Raw genomic sequence first — 25,145 nt, forward strand, 5'->3', positions numbered from 1 at the left:
TGAGCTCAAATGAATTATTAAATTTGCAGTCCAACACCGCAGCCCTTTAGATTTAAAATTCAGATAAGAAAAAAACTTTAAAATAATTTTTTTAGATTTGATCCATGATTTTGAAAATGGATGACTAACGCACTCGTAATGAACTCCCAAATTTCAAATTCAACTGTGAAAAATAACTATTTTTTAGAAATTCAAACTTCTCAAAGTTTTGTCCTCTACATCCTTATGGCATCGTATCATGTTTTTGGATTCTACAAGGGGAGTTGAATGACACTTAGTAAAATTTGAAATCTGACTAAGCTAGTAAGGGTAGACTTATTCTATAAATATTGTAACAATTTTAGAGTAGTGAGAAACAATTAGGGTCTGCCACCTGTATTGATGGAAATTGGACTGATATGTAAAAATGTTTATTATAAAATTAAAATAATCGTTAAAAGTATAACAATCCGACCTTAGCTCAGTTGGTAGAGCGGAGGACTGTAGTGGGAGTGATCCAAGTTGCCATCCTTAGGTCGCTGGTTCGAATCCGGCAGGTCGGAATTTCGTCTATTTTTGCCAAATAATGATTTTGTTTTTAATTTTTTACAAACCCAATTCCAAATCATAAATATAGATTTGTGAATATTAAAATGATAAAGAGCATTTCAATGGAAACAAATTAATCTATGTTGGCCCCACCAAAATAAATAAAAGCGACCATTCATTCACCTTGTCTCCCCCTGTTATCAATGACACAGATACCCCCACCACTGTCATATAATCTTTTGACCCAAAAGTTTCTCTCTATCTCTCTCTCTGATTTTGATCTGTGAGAGAGAAATCTCTGAAAGTGAAGTAAGGGAGAGAGACTCAGTACCCACATCGAAACTCACACTCCAATTAATCAGTCGCTCTTGTCCTTTTCATCCAAAACATCAGAAATTCAAAAAACTGACACAAATCCCAATGCAGATACCCAAGTATCTGGAGGAAGAACATCTGCAGGACACATGGCTATTGTCCCCACCTCTGTCTTCCAACTGTCGGTTTATTTCAACAAACCCTTTATTTCTTACCATCATTTAAACCCTCTCAATGTCTCTCATGTTTTTGTGAGATTAAAATTGGTCCTTTAAGGAGAAATCTTGATGTCTAGTTGTTGTTGTTGGTGAGGTTGAGGGGGAAAGAACCAAAGAACGAAAGATAAGTTGTGCTTGATACCCTAAAACGTCAAGCTTAGAGTGATGGGTGACGGTAACAGTAATGGAGGAAATACGAATAATAACATGAAGAAGAAAACTAAGAAGAAGAAGAAAAGTAAGAGTGGTAGAAGTAAGAAGATGACTGTGGAGCAGAGTGTCGCTTTGCAGTCAGTGAGTGAATGGGTTTCTCTTGATTCTTCTTCAAATTCTGATTCTTCTCCTGTTGAGGCTATTGAGCTGCAGGTGAGCAGTGGTAGTGATCCTTGTGTAGACAAGGTGGTGTTTGAGTTGCATTCGCATTCAATTTGTAGTGATGGGTTCTTGTCTCCAACGGCTCTTGTTGAGAGAGCTCATAGAAATGGGGTGAGTTTTCTTTTTCCGGTTTGTGGGATTTTGTTTTTGTTGAATGAATATCTGATATGGGTGGGTCTTGTTTTAAATGTCTATTTTGCTTTGTTGGTGTTGGATTTTGTTTGTTATGGTTTGAAAACAAAATCTGTATTTTGTTTTATTTTGGATTAGTTGTGTGGTTTCTTCTTAGTGGGTCCTTTTCATTTTAGTGGGTTTTGTTTATTTTTGTGCTTGGTATTCTTCTTTGGGTGGTTGATTGTTTAGTATGGTTCCATTATTTGGATGAAACAGTGATGGTTCTTTGTTATCTTATTTCTAAGATTATTATTTGAGTTGATTTCTTTGTTCTATGTCTAAGAGTCTAAGACATTGGTTGGATGGGGATTGCTTCTCTATTGATCGAGATGATTGTATATATTATTTATATTTTGGGTATGAGTGACACTGAGTTTGGTTATCATTTCTTAAAGGAAATTATGCCTAATGGGGTTAGACGTTTCCTTACAACAATTATTAGTTTGTAGACGAACAATGGGTGAATTATGTAGAACTTGTTTTGAATTCAAGGCTCATTAGTTGACAAGTGTTGGTCCGGTTGTTTCGGAATGATCAAATTCCCGTCAGCAGACATTGCTCGACGGCCCAGTGTGTCCCAATTCGTTCCTCCACAATACAAAAGCTCTCCTCCCTTCAACTTCTCAACCTCCTCCTCTTCCGGCTTTTTCTCAGACTCCACAACCGACATTTTCGATCAAAACTGTCGAAAACAACTGAAAAAATGAAAATCAAACAACTCCAGAAAACCAACAGAATAGATGGCCTTAATTAGTTCAAGTTACTTCCCACCACAGTTTTTAATTTATTTCCTTTCAGTATTCCTACTTAACCATTTTGAACTTTCTTTTGGTATCTCCCTTTGTTCAGAACTCTGTTCTGTTAATGATATTTCCTACATTGTTGTTGTTGCTGCTGATATAGCTGTGTTTGGGGAAGAGGTGGGGGGTATGGTGTAGTAGATAGCGTAGAAACAAAACATTAGAGTCTTTACATGGTGAAGGATGTATTTTTTATTAGTGTGGTGAAAGATGTAATTAATGCAATAGGTAGGTAGATGGGCGACATAGGCCCTTCCTCAGTCCTTCCCTTCTCTCGGTCCCTATCACTTATCTCATCCCCTCCCTTCCCTCTATCCCTCTCAAATGCCATTGATACTTCTTCCAGAGAAAGTGGTAAGTTCGCATCAGCTCCTTGATTTTGTTAATGGAGTTTCTTCCCTCACATTTTGCCATTGATACTTTTTGTTGAAATATTGTTTTTTCATTTATAGTGGCACTTTGAATACTTAATCTCTTATGGCATATTGTAAATTGACCTCTTACGTGTTTGTGCCATAAACAGGTTTGGTCTCTTGACTGTCTCTTTTTCATATTGTTCCTAGATCCAAGCAATTTGATTGGGATCCATATGGAAATTGTATTGGTGTTTCTTTTAATATACCCCTTTCTTGGAAGTTAAATATCGAACTTTGTAAAAGTTACTCTATCATAGACCTTTGGAATGGTACAAGGCGTTATTGTCAACACATTTTGGGCGATTTGGATCACATGGGATAACGCTCATTTCAAAGGAATGAATCCTCATCCAATATACAGCCCTCTCACCCTCACCCATGACTATCTTTTATATGGTCAAAACCAATCCCTTTCAACCACCTCTGGCTTAAACCCTGCCTCATACAGTTCCCTTGTTAAAATACCTATTTTGACCAACTACACCCAGACTTTCATCGAATGGTGGTGTGGCGCAAAAATGAGGGACCACGTACTTATTGAGATCAATTAGAGTACCTTGGAATTAAACTATTTCTCAAGGGTTTCTTAGAAAATAAAAGTGATTTTTAGTTTTTTTCCTTTAGAAAATTTGTTTAGATGAAGACATCTTCATTAAGTTACAAAGTTGGGTGGTTGAGATCTTTTGAGATCAATTCAAGGGGACTAGGGTTAAGATGTACGACCTCCTTGTAATGGAGGGTTAATTTAAGCATCTTCAATTTGTACCTCTAAGAAAATGAAGAGTTTGAAGCTCTCCCCTTTGCTAGGGTTTATTTTGTTGATTTGTGTAGACCATTAGTCGGCTATGATTCCATCTTTACTACATGATTTCTGCACAACAACTACCATGTATGTGTTCCCTACCATGATTTGACCAATGTGGTATTTTCCCCATCTATATAACTCCTTCCATCTAGCAAATATATCTCTTTTTTTCTTTCCCAAAGTCTTCCAATTTTCATCCTCTCATTTTCTTATTGGATAGCTAAAATTGAACACATGGTGTGTCAAGTGGAAAGGAAAGAATGGTAGTGGTAGGCTGTGTGCTTCATGATGGTACTAAATATTTGTGTGGCCTTGGGTCTTGTGTTGGGTCGTACTACTACAATCATTGCAGAGTCGCCTTTGTATAGGTAGAATAATGTCCAACCATTTATCTATATTAGAGATCTAAATCGAAAGACTCATGAAGAATTTTTTGTGGAATGATAAGAATGGTGGGAGGAAATAATACCTAGTGAATCGGAAATGGATTTGTACCCCCTAAGAAAAATGGTGGTATGGGGATTAGAGGTTTTAGGTTAACTAATAGGGCTCTTTTAGGTAAATGGTTATGGAGGTTTGGGGAAGAGGGACGATTTATGGAGGAGAATTATCTGAGCGAAATACGGGGAAAAGAGGTCTGGGTGGTACAGTGGGGAGGCTATAGGTTCTCATGGTTGCAACAACTTTGTAATTTGTAACTAGTAGCTCTTGCGTTTTTTCTTCTTTTGTTTGTTTGCTTTCTTGTTTGGGGGCCTCCATTGTAATCTCTTTTGTGCTTTATAAAATCTTATAATTTTCAAAAAAAATTCTAGAAGTTGATTCTCAATTCCTTATTTGTCTATTGTCCAACTCACAAGATTGTGATCCATGGAGATTAAAGCATGTTGTATTTGGATATCCATAGGTTCCAACAACATTTTGAATCCAATTCTATCAGATCCATAATGAGGAAATCAAACAAAAGATGCAATAGAAAATTTTGGAGCAAATCCTTCTCAATTTATTGCAAAATTTTACGTAAGAGTTGTTACTCATGTCCTTTGGGCAAATACTTTATGTAGGAGTTGAGGGGTTTTCTTTGAAGATTTTATGTTTAGGTGGGATAGTGTTTGTAATCTTTCGATGGGTACATAGCTTGTTCTCGAGGTGGTCGGGGAGGTATGCCTCTTCTTTTCTTGTACTTCTTTGCTGGTTATCTCAACCGGCCTTTTAATATTATTTCTTTTATCTAGCAAAAAAAAGGAGTTGTACTCCTTTCTTTGGAAAATACCTGGAACCAAGAAAACTTGGAAAAATAAAAAATAAAAATGCGAAAAAAGAAACAAATAGTGGTAAGTGGAGCTAAACATGAAGGAAGTCAGAAAAATGAGGATCTATATACCACGATGGGGACGAAATAGGTAGGGAAAGATGCTTCTAAGGTAGCATGAATTAGAGAAAGAAAAACTAAGACTTAGATCATATAGATGCAATAAAGGTAAATATGAGAGTCTTGGTAAAAGATGAAGATATTAAGGAAAATGTGGCAGGGTAAATTCCATAAAATTATTAAATGAGGTCCACACATTGGGATTAGGAGTAGGAGGAAGCACATGGAGAATAAGAGAGAACACATGCTTATGTAGAGTTAAGGTACCAGAAGTGAAAAAAAATGCTAGCAAAGATGAAGATATGTACGCTTTTAGGACCAAACTGTATTCCAATATAAGTATAGGCATGTATGGGAAAGTGTTGAATTATCCTAGTTATCTAAGTTGTTTAGTAATATTTTTAAGACTAAAAAGATGTCAAATGAATGGAAAGTAAGTATCATAATATCTACTTATGATAGCAAAAGAGATATCAAGAGCTATACTAACTATTGGGGCATCAAACTTGAGAAATAATACAAAATTATGAGAATGGTGATAGAATAAAGATTAAGATAAAAAACAAAGATATCAAAGAATCAATTAGGTTTTATGCCATGGAGATCGATTATCGAGGTGATCTTTCTTCAAAGACAAACAATGGAGAAGTTTGAAGAAAAGAGGAAGAATCTCCACACAATTTTTATTGACTTAGAGAAAATATATGATAAGCAAATTTGGTAGTTATTGGGAAAGAAAGGGATCCCAAGTGGATATTAATATAATTATGGATATGAGAACACTAGAAAGTGAGTGCAAATGGTGAGATAAATGAGTTTTCTTGAAGGTGCTAGCTTGCTAAGTTGGTTAAAGTCTGTTAATGTTGATACCACGACCTGGGTTCAAAACCTGCCTTCACTTACTAGTACTAACCACTAACTTGCTTGCTTATCAGAAGGAAGATAAATGAGCTTTCAATTATAATTGGTTTACATCAGGGATCAAATTTGAGCCTATACATGTTTTCTCCAGTTATGGTGAATTAATTGCTTATAGTCCCATATATGTTATTTTTAAATGATGTAATGTCAGTTGTTGAGACAAAGGAGGGAGAACGAAAAACTAGAACTATGGAGAAGTGCATTAGAGTCCAAGGGATTTAGAGTAAGTAGAACTGTGGCAGAGTATGTGGAGTGAAACATTGGTTATGACACCCATCGAATTATCTTGAAGCGACAATTATGTTACCTTGGTTCTATTATGTTATCCATCGAATTTAGAGTTAGATGGTTCAAGTGGAGGTGTCCTTCTGGATTGTGATATGACTGACACATCCCTACCAAATTAAATGAATATTTTATAAGACAATAAAAAATGGTATAAAAATCCTCCACTCCCAAGACAATATGAATCTTGATTTAGCTGACCCAAATCTTTGGTAGAAGGCTTTGATGATGACGAGTAAGACTAGATATGCTTTATGGAACTAAATATTGGGCAATCAAAAACATGTTCATAGATTGATTATAGCATAGATGAAGATTGTTAGATGGAAAAGTCAAAGAAGATAAAATTATAACTGAACACACTTGTGAAGATATAGGAGCATCCCAAATAGGTGATAAACAAATAGAAGGCTGATACAAGTCCATCTAGAAGGACTGTGCAAGTTGAAGGTTCTAAAAAAGCGGGAGGAAAACCAAAAAGAAAGTGGATTGAGGTATTGAAAGCGGATGTGAACGCCCATGAATTAATATAGGACATGGATTGAGTAGAGGAACATGATTCATTCAACCATCTTAGATTTTTGGGATAGAGCTTTGGCAATGATGACAACGACAAAAGTAATAAAAATTAATCGACAAATGTTTTTTTAGTAGTTATAATAGAGACTTGGAAAGAGTCTTACTGATATTAAGTAGGAAAATTATGTTTTAGAAGTCTTGGGAAATAGGAGATCAGCTACGAGAGAATTAACTTATAAGTTGATAAGGAGAGAGTACTTGAATTTCTTAGGTCCTCATAATTTTAGTGGAATGCATTTGTTATTTTATTATTAGCTATCCAAAAGAAGAAAGAAAACATTTGAGCTTAAGGTTTTGTAAAAAAGTTTCCTGCAATTTTTTTTTCTCTCTCTGGACTTACAATTATGTTTTTGCTCCCTACCTATAGTCATTTGGTAACAATCTTCTTGTATACTTATTTATGCTGGATGTTACTACATCTAAGTAGTAGAGTAATTTGCTCATTTTCCATCTGAATGATCTAAAACTTGATTGTCTTACATTGCAATATAAAAGAATTTAATAAACACAATGTGTTGAGAACAGGTGAAAGTGCTTGCTCTGACAGATCATGATACCATGTCCGGCATCCCCGAAGCCCTCGAAGCTGCTAAAAAATTTGGCATCAGGATAATCCCGGGTGTTGAGATTAGTACAATGTTCTCTCCAAGGTCAATCTTTTTCTATCTTATTATTGCATTATGCTTCCAAGTTATTATTGATGAAGAAGATGATGATTATGAAATGTGAGGTTTGACTTTGACTTAGTTCCTTTTTTGGCCTTTTTCCAATATTAAAAGAGAGCTGCTATTGGCACCCCAACTTTTACTTATTACACCCCAATTTCTTAAATTATTTATCACACCCTATTAAAGATTAGACCACACCATTCAAACATTACGAAAGTTTGGTGCAAGTTATTACTTCAACAGCACATTTTACAAAGCCTTATAACACATTCAAACAAATTCAGCAGTAGTTCACAATATAAACCCTAAATCTAACAAATAGAAATCTTAAAAAAAAGGAGAGACAGTTTCTATTGGCACCCCAACTTTTAATTATTCTCAACCATTGACTTAACTTTTTTATTTTTATTTTAATTGGGTTGTAATAAGTAAAAGTTGGGGTGCCATTAGCAGCTCTCTATTAAAAAAATAGTAGGCATAAAAACTAAGCAATTTTTTTTTATAACCTTCTAACACTTCTATTTGAAATCTGTGTAAGCAACAGAGGAGAGTCTGGAACTGAGGAACCAGTGCATATCCTTGCATATTATGGAAGTTGTGGGCCTATGAGGCTTTCAGAACTTGAGACTTGTTTGGCTAATATAAGGGAGGGACGTTACCTTCGTGCAAAGAACATACTCGCGAAGCTGAACAACCTGAAGATGCCTCTTAAATGGGAGAATGTTACTAAGATCGCGGGTAATGGAGTGGCTCCAGGGAGGTTGCATGTCGCTCGTGCTATGGTTCAAGCAGGCCATGTAGAGAACCTAAAGCAAGCTTTTTCCCGATATCTATATGATGGAGGACCTGCTTATTCTACGTAATAATCCTGAACCCGTAGATAGCTTTTTCCACTCATGTCCTTATGATACCCAAAGCAGATTTCATTAACATGTAAATTGTTGTTTCTTCCTTCTGTACACAGGGGTAATGAGCCTCTGACAGAGGAAGCAGTGCAATTGATATGTCGAACGGGGGGTGTGGCAGCTTTAGCTCATCCGTGGGCATTGAAGAACCCCGTTGCGGTTATTAGGAGGTTGAAAGATGCGGGACTTCACGGGATGGAGGTCTACAGAAGTGACGGAAAATTGGCAGGTATTATGCATTGTACAAAACATCCCTCTTTTTTCTTCCTTATCACCTAATTTGATCATGGATAAATAGATTGAGTCCGACTAGCCTTACTAAGGGTCCTTGGGCTCAACTTGTGGCATCCAAAAACATGATCTGATGCTTCAGGGTTGTAGAAGAAAAAAATTTATGAACTTTGAAAATTTTTTTTCCCCAAAAAAGTTATTTTTCACCGTTGAATTTTAATTTTAAATTTGGGAGTTAGGTGGAAGTTTTGTGGCCGTCCATTTTCAAATCCTTGGATCAAGCCCAATATATATATATATATTGGATCTGAGTTTTTCCATGAAATCTAGAAGGCTGTGGGGTTGGATTGCCAATGTGGTAATCCATTTGAGCAAAACGACTCTTTGTAAGGCTTAAAATCTTACTAAGCTAAGTAAGGAAAGAGTTTTTCTAAATAGATCTATTTATCTCCATCGTATGAGTTTTGTTTTTTTTCCTCTTCATGCAACTGATTGGTACGTTGGATTCGTCATGTCTCTAGAAATCATTTATATTTCAGTGAAAATTCATTTTCTTTTTCTCTTGTCCGATCAACAGTGTTCAGTGACTTGGCTGATTTCTATGATCTCTTGAAGCTTGGAGGATCAGATTATCATGGTAGAGGAAATCATGATGAATCTGATTTGGGTAGTGTTAAGCTTCCGGTGTTGGTCGTGCACGAATTTCTTAAGGTTGCCCGACCCATTTGGTTTGATGCTGTTAAGGACATATTACTGAGTTTTAAAGAAGATCCATCAGATTTGAATCTAGAGAGACTAGAAAGGTTTGGGAAGATCAGGAATCTTAAGGGGTCTTTAAACTTCAGCTGTGGCAAAGACATGGTTGATTTGTGCCTGTCTTCTTGGTTGACTAATGAAGAAAGGCAGACAATCGAGCTCGAGGCCCTCAGATTGAAGCTTTCCCATTGCTCTTAATTGAAGTGGCATCCAGGTATCCAGTAGAGAGTTCTCTTTTGGGACTTATTTCCATGCTTCTTTGTCTGTCCTTTATGGTGGTGATGATAGTGGTCAATTTGACTAAATCCTTCTCTTTCTTGTGAACACCAAAATTTTGAATTTTTTGTTTTCGTTTCCACGTTTGTTGGAAATAGATGTTCTTTAGCCATGAAAGATCACAGAAAATGCACAGGTAACAAAATAGACCATTTCTTGCAATCTAATGAAAAGAAACATTGTTAGTATAGTATTATTTGTTTTGGATTATTTTTATTTTTTATGAGTATAATTTTATTGATCAAAGAAAAAGGATGATGAGATGGCCCCGCAAAGCAAAGAAACAAAACCGGAAAAAAGAGAACAAACAAACACCACTTGCCGACACATACGCCCTCAAAAGCTCCTCCCACTTAAATACTAAGTCCTCAAAAAACACTCCATGTTTAGAAAATGAATTCTAACCTTCAGGCAGACCATCCAAACCAAAACCCAACACCCATTTCAAATAGCATGACAGGCTCATGCTTTCTAAACCACATCAAACACAAGTAGGTACATCTTATAACTAATTACAATGCTACAAAGACAAACAGATGCAACACGATACAATACTTCTCTGTGGTCTAGTAAGAAAAAACCAGCATACTATATGGAGACAGAGACACAGGCTAGCATTGCTTCTAATACCTAATTTAAACATCTACTTACTGACCCTGACCCTTAGTTAGCCTCAATACCTGTTTTTACGGCAGTTATGCATTCTTTTTTTCTTGTCATCAGCAGTCCATTATTTCCACATTGAACTCTTTTCCTCTCATTATTACTCACTTTTCCCTCAGCTCTACAAATTAAGGCTTATAGAGTCAGTAGGAGAGGATAGCTTGCTAATTGATCTCCCATGAAGGATACACTCTTCGACACAAACTTATCAGATTTAGTGAAATCTAGCAACCTTGTATAGGACATAGGCAAAAAGCTTGAGGAGGTGTATTCCTCTCTGATGTCATGCTTGTAAGCTGCCTTATTATTAGCCAAGGCTATCTTGTTGGCTGTGTCGATGGTGCCAAGCCAAAGTGGAGTATGCCCATTACCCCCAATGCTGTTGCCTCACCTCTATAGGGCTTCGTGGATTTTGTTGTAGAATGAACCTACTTGCTTCATTATGGTGGGGTTTGCGTTATTTGTTGATGGGTGTTGCTGCTGCCATTGCCATTTGCCTCTAGTTTATGGATTGAAGCTGTCGCAGCCATAGAAATTACGTGTTGCTACCTGACCCTAGGGAGAGGTGGTTATGCCCAATTGACCCAATTGCTTGAGACATAGTTGGTCTCAGAGTTGGACAACGATCTCCATAAGAGGTTCCAGTGCTTTGAAAAGCTTGTTATATATATATATATATATATATATATATAGGGTCCCATTCAGTAACAAACATTTTGGCAAAACATTTTTCAAAACATGGGTTAGGGTTTTGGAATGGGCTGATTTTTGGTGAGAATGATCTCTACGGTGAGGAGATCATTCTCACCAAAAATCAGCCCATTCCAAAACTTCTAGCCCCATGTTTACAAGTTGAAAAAATCGTGGACCGTCCATTTTCTGTAAACCATTTTTGATGGGGTTAGAAGTTTTGGAATGGGCTGATTTTTGGTGATGATGATCTCCTTATCGTAGAGATCATCCTCATCAAAAATCAGCTCATTCCAAAACCTCTAACCCATGTTTTGCCAAAATGTTTGTTGCTGAACATTTCCCATATATATATATATATATATATAGGGTCCCGTTCAGCACTCTAATCTTTACCACACACTTTAACAAACGTGTTTTGTCTTATATGGGTTAGAAGTTTTGGAATGGGCTGATTTTTGGTGAGGATGATCTCTATGGTGAGGAGATCATCCTCACCAAAAATCAGCTCATTCCAAAACTTCTAACCCCATCAAAAATGGTTTACAAAAAATGGACGGTCCACGATTTTTCAACGTGTAAACATGGGGCTAAACATTTTGGAATGGGCTGATTTTTGGGAAGGATGATCTTCTAATCATAGAAAATCAGCCCATTCCAAAACTTCTAACCCATGTAGGACAAAACACGTTTGTTAAAGTATAGGGTAAAGCTTAGGGTGAGGAATGGGACCCATATATATATATATATGGGTCCCATTCCTCACCCTAAGCTTTACCCTATACTTTAACAAACGTGTTTTGTCCTACATGGGTTAGAAGTTTTGGAATGGGCTGATTTTTGGTGAGGATGATCTCTATGTGTAGTTGTGTATCCAATGGAAAAATATCTTGGTTCCGTTTCCGTGCTACGTCATCTGAGTATTGACCAAGTGAAGATTTTTTAGTTATAATCATTATTCTTTGGGTGATTTAGACATACCCTACATTGTTAGTATAGTATTATTTGTTTTGGATTATTTTTATTTTTTATGAGTATAATTTTATTGATCAAAGAAAAAGGATGATGAGATGGCCCCGCAAAGCAAAGAAACAAAACCGGAAAAAAGAGAACAAACAAACACCACTTGCCGACACATACGCCCTCAAAAGCTCCTCCCACTTTAAATACTAAGTCCTCAAAAAACACTCCATGTTTAGAAAATGAATTCTAACCTTCAGGCAGACCATCCAAACCAAAACCCAAACCCATTTCAAATAGCATGACAGGCTCATGCTTTCTAAACCATATCAAACACAAGTAGGTACATCTTATAACTAATTACAATGCTACAAAGACAAACAGATGCAACACGATACAATACTTCTCTGTGGTCTAGTAAGAAAAACCAGCATACTATATGGAGACAGAGACACAGGCTAGCATTGCTTCTAATACCTAATTAAACATCTACTTACTGACCCTGACCCTTAGTTAGCCTCAATACCTGTTTTACGGCAGTTATGCATTCTTTTTTTCTTGTCATCAGCAGTCCATTATTTCCACATTGAACTCTTTTCCTCTCATTATTACTCACTTTTCCCTCAGCTCTACAAATTAAGGCTTATAGAGTCAGTAGGAGAGGATAGCTTGCTAATTGATCTCCCATGAAGGATACACTCTTCGACACAAACTTATCAGATTTAGTGAAATCTAGCAACCTTGTATAGGACATAGGCAAAAAGCTTGAGGAGGTGTATTCCTCTCTGATGTCATGCTTGTAAGCTGCCTTATTATTAGCCAAGGCTATCTTGTTGGCTGTGTCGATGGTGCCAAGCCAAAGTGGAGTATGCCCATTACCCCCAATGCTGTTGCCTCACCTCTATAGGGCTTCGTGGATTTTGTTGTAGAATGAACCTACTTGCTTCATTATGGTGGGGTTTGCGTTATTTGTTGATGGGTGTTGCTGCTGCCATTGCCATTTGCCTCTAGTTATGGATTGAAGCTGTCGCAGCCATAGAAATTACGTGTTGCTACCTGACCCTAGGGAGAGGTGGTTATGCCCAATTGACCCAATTGCTTGAGACATAGTTGGTCTCAGAGTTGGACAACGATCTCCATAAGAGGTTCCAGTGCTTTGAAAAGCTTGTTATATATATATATATATATAGGGTCCCATTCAGTAACAAACATTTTGGCAAAACATTTTTCAAAACATGGGTTAGAGGTTTTGGAATGGGCTGATTTTTGTGTGAGAATGATCTCTACGGTGAGGAGATCATTCTCACCAAAAATCAGCCCATTCCAAAACTTCTAGCCCCATGTTTACAAGTTGAAAAATCGTGGACCGTCCATTTCTGTAAATTCCTGGATTTTTTTTCCTTTTAAAACCAATTGGCTTCATGCTATCGATGATGATGATGTAATCATATCATTCCCGCCATCACATAATCATAATTCAATCTCATCTCATCATAATTATGATTATGATAATCATCACTACCACCACCATCATCATCATCACTTCATTGTCATCATAATCATCCTAATTATGATCATGTCATCATGAGCAACCATCATCATCATCTTAGTGGGTTGAAGATGATTAGGTTTGGAAAGTAAAAAAAAAAAAAAAAACAAGGGCTTTCTGGTCATTTTCATAATCTAATAGAGAAGACAAAGGTCAAGGATCGTGCATCAATTTTAAATGTAAGGGCATCTCAAATATTCACCAAAATATGGTGGGGCCACCTATCAAATTATTGCTAAAGTTATTACTAACAGAATTAGTCAGGTCACTCACAAGCTCGTGGGATTGAATCAATCAGCCTTCATCAAAGGGCGTAGCATAGCGGACAACATCCTGCTCGCTCATGAACTTGTCAGGAACTACCACAGGAAGAATACCAGTCCTAGAGGGGCAGTTAAAAGTGGACCTTAGGAAAGCTTTTGACACCGTGGAGTGGGATGCCATCGAAGCTAGTCTCATTGCCTTCAAGTTCCCCCAAAAGATCATTGATTGGATTCTTAAGTGTGTTTCAAGTGTCTCCTACACCATTTCGCTAAATGGATCCTTTGTTGGCTGGTTGATGGCAAGAGAGGGTTGAGACAAGGGGACCCTCTGTCCCCTTACCTTTTTGTGTTGGTTATGGAGGTCTTGAATCCGTTATTCCAAATGCAAGTTGATCATGGGCGGTTTGATTTTCACCCCAGGTGTAAGAAGCATAGCATTACCCATCTCTGTTTTGCTGATGACCTTCTTATCTTCTCCAAAGGGAATCGCAAAAGTGCTCTAGCCATTCAAAACGTCTTGGAAGGTTTTAGAGAGCTCACTGGATTAGAAGTCAACCTTGATAAAAGTGCTTTTTTCTTGGCAGATAACAATAGAGGCTTGATTGATGATTTTTCATCAATATTGGGAGTTAGGAAAGGCACTTTGCCTATCAAATTTTTAGGCCTTCCGCTTCTTTCCTCAAGACTCTCCTTTAGGGATTGCTTCCCTCTGGTTGAGAAGATGACTCAGAAAATCAACTCTTGGAAGGGAAGATTTCTTTCTTATGCGGGTAGGCTGGAGCTTGTGAAGTCTACTCTTCTAAGCATCAAGGTTTTTTGGTGCAATTGCTTTGTTATTCCATCCTTGGTTGTTAAGGAGATAGAAAGAGTGTGTGCTAGATTTCTTTGGTCTGGTCCGGACAATCTCAAGAGCAATAGTTTGGTTAGTTGGGAAGACATCTGTAGACCTTTCAAAGAAGGAGGCTTGGGATTGGGGAGCATCTCTACTTGGAATTCAGCTGCAATTTCTAGATACGCTTGGATGATTGCCTCTGACAAAGTCACACTATGGAGCAGTTGGGTAAAACACCACCTTGTTAAAAAAGAGAACTTCTGGACTCTTAAAATTCCAAGGGAAGCATCATGGAGCTGGAGGAAAATTCTCAAAGCTAGGAAGTTAGCCTCAGACAACACTCTTCACTTGATCGGCAATGGAAGATCTACTTCTTTGTGGAATGACCCCTGGCACCCATCAGGAATCTTAAATGCTGTTTTTCCTGAAGAACTAGCACATGATTTGTTAGTTGGTCCTAAAGCAATGGTTTCAGCCATCATAAGGAATGGTAGTTGGAGCATTCCTATGGGGAGGGAGTCCCTTTTGTCTGATATCTCTCCTTTCCTTGGCCAGATTCCCATCTTTGATGGAGTTCCGGATCGAGTAATTTGGAAGAGCAATGCAGATGGTTTATTCTCAGTTAGTTCAGCGGTGAAACATTTGTCTACCCATTCTAATCAACCTGTTTGGGAGCACATGGTTTGGAACAGTAGCAGCATTCCTAGACAGAGTTTTATAGCTTGGCTTGCCCTCAAAGGTAGACTAAAAACCTTGAAGAAACTCAAATCTTGGGGCTTAACTGTTGATGCGACTTGTTGCCTTTGCAGAACCCAAGATGAAGACACCAACCACATTCTTAGTGGCTGCCATTTTGCGAAATGGATATGGACTGAAATTCTCAAGAAGTGCCTAGTGAGTAGAGTTGTTGGAGAGTGGGCCGATGAGGTAGAGTGGGCTGCCATAAGCTTTAAAGGAGGTGCTCCTATCCAAAGAATTAAGAAGGTAGCCTTTTGTGCGTTTATTTACCACGTTTGGAGGGAAAGATGTAATAGGATCTACCAAAACAAATTTAATGGCCCGGATCAAGTGCTTCAGAAAATTGTTGAAGATGTTCAGATTAAGTTTGAGGACACCTTGACCGAGGTAGAAGACTCCGACTACAATAGATCCTTCTTGAATGCTTGGGGTACCAATGCAACATTTGTTCACAAGCCTAGTATTTTTGCTCTTGGTTGAAACCAAATCAAGGAGTGTATGCCCTTAACACTGATGGATCGTATTCAGAAACTAGAGGAGGCTATGGGGCGGTCATTCGAGACCATGATGGCGAGGTGGTAGCTGCTATAGCTGGGTGTGAAGACCCAAAATCGGTTTATTTACCATGAGATGCAAGGTATTCTTCATGGGTTACAGCTTGCTAGTTCCAAAGGATGCTCTAAAATCCAAGTTCAATCGGACTCCATTATGGCTATTAAGATTCTAAATGGCAGATGGAACTCCCTTGGTATGTTCAGCACTTGGTTGGGTCAATCAAGAGCTTATTAGCCGTTTCAATGATGTTAGTTTCTTGCATGTTTTTAGAGAAGCCAACAAGGTGGCTGATTACCTTGCTTCTTTTCTTTTTTCTTTGGGTTGTTTGGAGATTGCTTGTGGATCTTCGCCTTCCTCGTTTCTCTTCTTTCCCAGGATAAAAGGGGCTGTCCTTTCCTGAGGTTGTAGCTGGTCTGGGTCTGCCTTAACCCTGTTGACCTTTCAAAAAAAAAAAATAAAATAAACGATGGTTCTTTCAAACAATGTTAAAGGATAGTTTAGGTATTTCATAGATAAAAATCTTCAAAAGACCGTCTTCAGTCTCATATTCTATAAAAAGTATCCTAAACGGTCCATATTTTTATGGAGGGGGTATCTGTTACATACATTTAAAAAAAATAGCCAACTATGTCAACTACAAATCTGGGGTCTGTGACACCTTATAGGAAAAACTTTCAAGCAGTCAACCCCTTTCAAAATTAATTTCGATAGAACCCTTTTCTTTGGATTTCACGTTGAGGTATATTAAAAATTAACGAAAAAATAAGGGTGTGAAATAAATACAAAATGTCATGTGTCATGTTGTGAAGAAGGTTCTACCTACCGAAATTTTGAAGCGGACTATCCGCTTCAAAGTCGGACTCCGTCGATACCGTTTAGGAAAATCTTTCAAGCAGTCAACCCGTTTCAAAATTTCGATAGAACCCTCTTCTTTGGATTTCACATTGAGGTATCAATAAAAACTAATGAAAGAGTAAGGGTGTTAATAAATACAAAATGACACGCGTTGTGTTGTGAAGAAGGTTCTACCTATCAAATTTTTTCAAAACAGACTACCTGTTTCAAAGTTGGACTCTGTCAACAACAGGCAGCCCCCGACGAAAAAAAACAGGGGGAGAAGAAGTTATCACAATCCAACAACTATTTGACATGGTGAAAATGACATCAGCAATAAAAAAGGAAATTTCTCTCTTGTCCAAGGGGAAAAATGAAAATTTATGGATCAAATCGTCTCATGGAATTCAAAAACATGATCAAATGCCACAGGGTTGTAGAGGACGAAATTCTATCGACTTAAACGAAAAAAAAAAACCTTTATTTTCCATTGTTTGACAATGTGATAATCCATGTGCTTTTAAATTTTAATGACCCATTTTAAAATTTTAAATCTTAAAATTAAAATTAGTGGGCTGAGGACATGCGGGTAGAAGAGAAATTTTCTCTTCTGATATCATTTATTCCACATGTCAAACTACTGTTTGGCTGTGATCAAATTTGCTCCATGGACAACTTTAAAAAAAAAAACATATATATATATATATATATATATATATATATATATATATATATGGGAGCGGTTCGGCAGCCCTAAAGTTTGCCAAGTTTGGTGCCAAACATTTTTGTAAATCACTTTTGATGGGGTTAGAAGTTTTGGAATAGGCTGATTTTTTGTGAGGATGATCTCTACGGTGAAGAGATCATCCTCATAAAAAATCAGCTCATTTTGAAACTTTTAACCCTAGTTTACAAGTTGAAGAATCGTGGATCGTCCAATTTTTATAAATCACTTTTGATGGAGTTAGAAGTTTTGGAATAAGCTGATTTTTGGTGAGGATGATCTCCTCATCGTAGAGATCATCCTCACAAAAAATCAGCTCATTCCAAAGCTTCTAACCCATATTTTGAAAAAATGTTTGGCACCAAACTTGGCAAACTTTAGGACTGCTGAACCGTCTCCTATATATATATGGAACGGATCATGGGACATATGTAAAAACAATGTAATAATAAAAAAAATTCAAAATATGGATTAGAGGTTTTGGATTGATCTGATTTTTTGTGACGATGATCTTTATGATGAGAAGATCATCCTAAAAAAAATCAGTCCAATCTAAAACTTCTAATCCTATCAAAAATGATTTAGAATGTGGACCGTCGATTTTTTACTAATAATTTGTGAACCACTTTTGATGGACTTACAAGTTTCAAATTTAGATGATTTTTTGTAAAGATGATCTTCTCATCATAGAGAACATCCTCACAAAAAATCAACTCAATCCAAAACCTCTAACTCACATTTTGAACAACCATTGTTTTTACATATGTCCCTTCATCCGCCCCCAAATTATCTATAATTCTAATATAATAATCTAATTTAGAATAATATAGATGATTGAAGGTTTGTTATTCAACGGTATAACATGACTGATATGCCTGTGTCAACCAATAGCAACATCAATAGATATAGATCCATAGGGCTAACTCTATCATAATAATTTTTGCATGAATAAAGTGAGTTACAAAAATAGAATAAAAATTTGGTAATCCGAAATATATATATATATATATATATATATATATATATATATATATATACATATATATGGGTCCCGTTCGCCACCCTTAGTTTTACCACACACTTTAACAAACGCGTTTTGTCTTACATGGGTTAGAAGTTTCGGAATGAGCTGATTTTTGGTGAGGATGATCTCTATGGTGAGGAGATCATCCTCACCAAAAATCAGCTCATTCCAAAACTTCTAACCCCATCAAAATTGATTTACAAAAAATGGACGGTCCACGATTTTTCAACGTGTAAACATGGGGCTAAACATTTCGGAATGGGCTGATTTTTGGGGAGGATGATCTTCTAATCATAGAGATCATCCTCACCAAAAATCAGCTCATTCCAAAACTTCTAACCCATGTAGGACAAAAAACGTTTGTTAAAGTGTGTGGTAAAACTTAGGGTGCTGAACATTTCCCTATATATATATATGTTGACGATGAGAAGCTTAAAAAGGATAATTCCCATCTATTTCCCCTTGACTTCGGTCTTGCATGATATTCTAGCATAAAATTATCAAAAAACACTCATTTTCACCCACACCACAAAATCCTTTCCAATTATTTTTTTAATACCCTAAAACCCGTTGTTGTCAACCTTGAGCAACATTTTAGAAGCATATCTTCATCCTCCAAGCAAAACCACTGTTTTTTCTATTCTAAAAAAAATCGAATCATGTTCTTGAGGTTGATGGATTTAGGAGTCTTTTGATTGAAGATGAAGGTAAAACATTTTACTTTAGAAGTCGAAGACGATGGATATTTTGGAGAAAGTTGTGTGTTTTGGGTTAAGCATAAGATTGAAGATTAAGGGGTTTCAGCCATCTACCACTAGTCCCTTATGGAAGATTAATTTTGAACATATATTTTTTTGTTTATTTCGATGTTTTATTAAAAAAAATGATGAACGAAGTTGAGATTTTAAATTTTTTGATGATTATATCGTAACGTTTGATTTGCAACTATGATATATGCATTTTGAGTATTTCAAAAAGATTTATCAAGTATCGAAGTCGAAAAAAGGAACAAAAACTAAAAATAAAAATTTTGGTTCACATTACAGTGTCAAGTTCACTACTTTTTATTGTTTAGTTCAACATTTAATTATTTAGTGTTGAATTCACTACTTAGTGTCAAGTTCACCACTTCTTATTGTGTAGTTCAACATTTCATTATTGTCAAGTTCAACAATATTTTCACTGAAAAAAATCATCGAAGTTGAAAGTAATTAAATGTTAAACTAGATAATAAAAATGGTGAACTCGACACTATAAATGTGAACAAGAATTTTTTTTCGCTTTTTTCCCCTATTTTTTTTAGTTCAATATTTGAGTAAATCTCCTCAAAATGCACAAATCATAATTACAAATAAAAAATTACAACATAATCATAAAAATAGTAGAATCTCAATTCACTTCTTCATTTTTTATATACATACATCATTGAAATAAATAAGCAAAAAGTATGTTTAAATGTTCAAAATTAAGAGAATATCATAATCAAAGATCATTGAAAATGATCGCATTCGCCATTGAAAAATCTAACTATATAAAGAAGATGAGAAAATTGTAGTTTTGGTATTTCAAACATATCATACACATGAGAGGAAGGTCTCTGAACTAAAGAAAAGAAAAAAAAATTACTAAATGGACTATTGAGAGATTACCCAAAACTAAGGGACTATTTAGAAAAAAAAATTCACCTCCACCAAGGTCCTTTAAGTAATTTTTCCTATAATATTAAATGCCCACATTGTAAGATAAATATGGCACTTCTATTAATAATGAGCGAGCGAATTGCTTAACGAAGCACTCATTACTAATTGCACTCCATCACTTAAAAGAATTTTTCTTACTCTCCATTTGTATGATTGAATTAAAACAAAAATAAAAAGTCAACGTATACATAATGGATTAATCATCTCTTAAAAAAATCGCAAAGGCATCTCTATATAAATTGAGTTAAGGAGAAGGTTTAGGACTGTGGCATAAGGTAACCATAGTCAGTTAAGCTAATCATGAGTGAATTTAGGGGGAGGGTTTAGTGCAAAGTGGCGAGAGAGATGGAGAGTGGAACAAGGATCGCCAATTGCGGCGCAAAGAAAAGAGAGCCCTTTTAATTAGCGGACGAAAAGTAGGAGTGAAGGAAGTTGTGTTCCACTCCTCCCTTTTGCATGTTAATATAATACTACTTTCCAAATCAAAACGGTTGAAAAAATAATAAACACTTTCAGTTTCAGTTGGGTGTTAATATAATACTACTTTCCAAATCAGAGCCGTTAAAAATAATCACTACTTCCAAATTGCATTCAATTAGGAGTCGTGATATTCTGACTTGAAAAGACCACTAGGTCTATATGCTGCTTGATGTGGCAAGGTTACATAATCATAAAACCTTTTCTTCGGGATACACAAGAAAAGATCAACAATTTTGTGCCCTTAATTACCACATCAATCACTTAGAGACCGAGTGAGTCTTTTTGAATCAGAAAATCATTAATCTTCATTAAGGTCTCATTTAGGCATTAGTTATAGATATCCCGAAACACTCCAAAAGATATTTTAGTTATATATATGAAAAATGTTTGGCACCTTATTATTTGTCATATGGGTTACCCTACGTGTTTTTCCTACATGAGTTAGAAGTTTTGGAATGGCTGATTTTTGGTGAGGATAATCTTTATGATAAGAAGATCATTATCACCAAAAATCAATCCATTCCAAAATTTCTAGTCTCATGTTTACAAATTGAAGAATTGTGGATTGTCCATTTTTTGTAAATCATTTTTTATGGGGTTAGATGTTTAGGAATGAACTGATTTTTGATGAAAATGATCTCCTCACCATAGAAAATCATTATCACCAAAAAATCAGTTTATTCTAAAACTTCTAACACATGCGTAGGACAAACGTAAGACAAATAATATATACATATAGGGAGCGGTTTAGCAAACGGTTCAGCAACCCTAAAGTTTGCTAAACATTGTGTTAAACATTTTTCAAAACATGGGTTAGAAGTTTTGGAATGAGCTGATTTTTTTGTGAGGATGATCTCTTTAGTGAAGAGCTTATCCTCTTCAAAAATCAACTCATTTTGAAATTTCTAATCCTAGTTTACAAATTAAAAAATCGTGAATCGTCCAATTTTTGTAAATCACTTTTGATGAGGTTAGAAGTTTTAAAATAGGTTGATTTTTGGTGAGGATGATCTCCTCATCATAGAGATCATCCTCACAAAAAATCAACCCATTCCAAAATTTCTAACCCATGTTTTGAAAAATGTTTGGCAAACTTTAGGGTTGTTGAACCGCTCCTATATATATATATAATTTCTAACCCATGTTTTGAAAAATGTTTGACAAACTTTAGGGTCACTGAACCGCTCCCATATATATATATATACATATATATATATATATATATATATATATATATATATATATATATATATATATATATATATATATATATATATATATATATATATATATATATATATGTATGTATATATATATGTATGTATATATACATACATATACATATATGTATATATATATATACATATACATATATATACATATACATATATATATATACATATATATATATATATCAACAACTAACATTAGAGAGTCAACATTGGGAGAAATTTGTTATCATATATGACTTAAAAGTTTCGGATTGGACTAATTTTTTGTAAGGGTGATCTCTATGGTGAGGAGATCATCCTCACAAAAAATCAGTCAAATTTGAAAATTCTAATCCCATCAAAATTGGATTACAAATTAATGATAAAAAAAATCAGTAAGTCACAATTTTAAATCACTTTTGATGGGGTGAGAAGTTATCAAATTGGCAAAGATGACAATGCATACTCAATAATCAAATTAGTTAATGTATAATTAGTTGTTTTTTAGTCTATCATGAATCTGATTACTTTTTGGTTTGATTCTAAGTAGTCATTTTAAGGATTGTTAAGAATCAGATCTTAATTATAAAGACTCTAGATCTTAATTTGTTAAAGTTTTCTTTTCAAAAGTTAAATTTTTTTTTTTTTCTTGAAGAAGTCATTGTGAATATCAACTATTGGATGAATAATTGACTCGTTGAAAGCATGAAGAATCCATGTATAACGCACAAGGAACGCATGGGAGATGACTTGCACTAAAGGACAAGTATCCTAAAAACAACTTTTGTTAATGATCAATGGCGTACAAGACAACAATAATTCATTGCAATAACATTTTACCTAATTCAATTTGGGTTTGTTTGCTTCGGTAGGAAAATTGATTGATATTTTTTTCTCGATCGCTCATTTTTATGAAAATTTTTAGCTTATAGAGAAGTCAATCCGACATTTCATAGAAGCCTAGCTCGATGAATCACAATAATCAGTTGCTAGGCTTGAAATTTAAAAAAAAAATTGTGGGAAAAAAATCTTTTCATTTTCATGAGAAATTGTTCAATTTATGTAGGACAACTGTAACCTTATATTTGTTTTTGAGATGAATGGTTTGGCTTATTTAAAACATAAGGATATTATGAAAAATTGATCAACTTTTGACAATTTACAATTTCGGCTTACTATTCTTTTTATTTTACCAAAACGTGAATGAGAACAAATTCGAAGATTTTCAAAGTGACTATGCAAAATAGGCACTTTAAAACCATCGAATCATTACTGTTCTGAATTTTTTTATTTTATTTATGAAAACATGATCATTCATGTTTTGGTAATTAAAATGAAAACAATTAGCCAGAATCGTAAATAACTTATTTTCAGCTGGAGAAATGGTAATTCACTCTAAAATACGTAGTGTAAAGATTGACCAAAATCAATTGAAAAAGAGTTCGACTAGCCTTACTTATATAGTGAACAAAAAGGCCTTACTAAGCCTCATCCACTATCGAAAAGACCTCAAGATTCGTAAATATCTCGAGATTAGTAAACAAGTCTTAAGATATTACTTTTTGTATCTCGAGGTCTTTTTAACTGTGGATGAGGGTTAATAAGGCCTTTTTCCTCACTACCTTAGTAAGGGAAAGGTTTCTCATATTGATAAATCCTTTTGCCTTGCAAGCATTAAATAGAACGTGTTGTTTTCATTGAGTGTGTCGTGGCTTTTACGTTCCTTAGAAGGAAAATTCTAATGATGTCTTCGGTACTGATTGAGATGGTCAAACAAATAGCCTGGGCCCTGGAGTACAATATCATCGTGTTCCTTTCACTAATCCATTTGATACCCACATCTGTATCAAATTCTAATTTCCAATAGTCAATTGGATTTAAAAGATTGAGTTGAACTTCACTATGGGGGAAAACAGCTTTGCTTCAAAGTCTATGACATGTGACCCCCTTTTGTTTTCTGATAGATGCATGACATGACTCTTCACGTTTTGCATTGACCCCTATTGTGTTTGGCCAATACAAATGACATTAATGTCTTCATCTTCTACCTACAAAAGAAAATAATAATATCAGTAGCCACGGACCGCTGGTTTAAAAGTCCTGTTTAATAAGTCTTGTTTCACAGGAGGGAATAGTTGGTGCATGCAAGCTGGCCAAATACCCTTATTATATAATATGTAAGAGTCCCGTTCAATGGCTAACTTTTTGACAAAACATTTTTCAAAACATGAGTTAGAAGTTTTGGAATGGGCTGATTTTTGGTGATGATGATCTCCTCACCGTAGAGATCATCCTCACCAAAAATCAGCCCATTCCAAAACTTTTAATCCCATCAAAAATAATTTACAAAAAATGAACGGTCCACGATTTTTCAACTTGTAAACATGGGTTAGAAGTTTTGGAATGGGCTGATTTTTGGTGAGGATGATCTCCTCACCGTAGAGATCATCCTCACCAAAAATCAACCCATTCCAAAACTTCTAATTCATGTTTTGAAAAATGTTTTGCTAAAAAGTTTGCCATTGAACTCTACCCTATATATATACTCATAGGTTTTTCTTTCTAAAATCAGTAAATTTCATGCTCATTCCACTTTTATGATAAATGATTTTTAATATAATAAATCTCATCTTTAATCCTATGTTTTCTACTTCACATTAAGCTCTTATACAAAACTCTTAATTTTATTTTTATCCACCAAAATTTTATCTTTATTTATTTTTAAAAAATAATGTCATATTCTTAAGATTTGAAGGTTAAAGTAGACAAAATCTTATGGGTGATGAGTAGGGTAAGATTTTGGGAGTGACTACTTGCAAATCACTTAAAATCAATTTTACCATATCACATAAAAAACCTCCTTTGCACCTTGTTGGGATGATTGCACTTCCAAAAGATAAAGAAAATTTGCAATCCTTAAATTTGAGAGAGGTGGTGTGCAATTTGTATTAATGTAATTTAGTAATATAATAAAAAAATGTAATTTTTTAAACTTGGGTGTGCAACTAATATCTTGTGATCTCGGTCTCAATTATTATTTTTTATCAAAGACAAAAGAAAAATGAAAGATTTTTATTGTTTGTTGAAGATGAGAGCATCCAACTCATTTTTCATTTATCTATTAGAAAAAATCATACGTTACATTATCAGTAAAAAAAGAAAAAGAAATAAAGGGTGTGGAGGGTTTATTAGGCTTACCCCTTGAGATATACCTTGATGTAGATGATGATGATGATGATCTTGATATGGAAGTTTCACTTCCGAGTTTCTTTGACTTTTTCATGGCAGAAAGTTGAAGGAA

At 35.3% G+C, this 25,145-nt stretch overlaps 1 protein-coding gene and 1 non-coding gene across 2 annotated transcripts; both read left to right on the top strand.

Annotated features, from left to right (window-relative positions):
- The first annotated feature begins 449 nt into the window (after positions 1 to 449).
- On the top strand, positions 450 to 542 carry TRNAY-GUA (transfer RNA tyrosine (anticodon GUA)). The gene is made up of 2 exons: positions 450 to 486; positions 507 to 542. It is a non-coding gene; the product is annotated as a tRNA-Tyr (tRNA).
- A 213-nt stretch (positions 543 to 755) lies between these two features.
- Positions 756 to 9,817, top strand: LOC147406783 (uncharacterized). The gene is made up of 5 exons (XM_086434997.1): positions 756 to 1,547; positions 7,311 to 7,435; positions 7,998 to 8,312; positions 8,418 to 8,587; positions 9,167 to 9,817. The coding sequence occupies exons 1-5, from the start codon at positions 1,227 to 1,229 to the stop codon at positions 9,541 to 9,543; spliced, it is 1,308 nt and encodes a 435-aa protein (XP_086291123.1). The 5' UTR covers positions 756 to 1,226; the 3' UTR covers positions 9,544 to 9,817.
- Positions 9,818 to 25,145: the final 15,328 nt, after the last annotated feature.

This window comes from Akebia trifoliata, chromosome 3, assembly GCF_017979445.1.
Source record: "Akebia trifoliata isolate Shusen 1 chromosome 3, ASM1797944v1, whole genome shotgun sequence".
NCBI lineage: Eukaryota > Viridiplantae > Streptophyta > Magnoliopsida > Ranunculales > Lardizabalaceae > Akebia > Akebia trifoliata.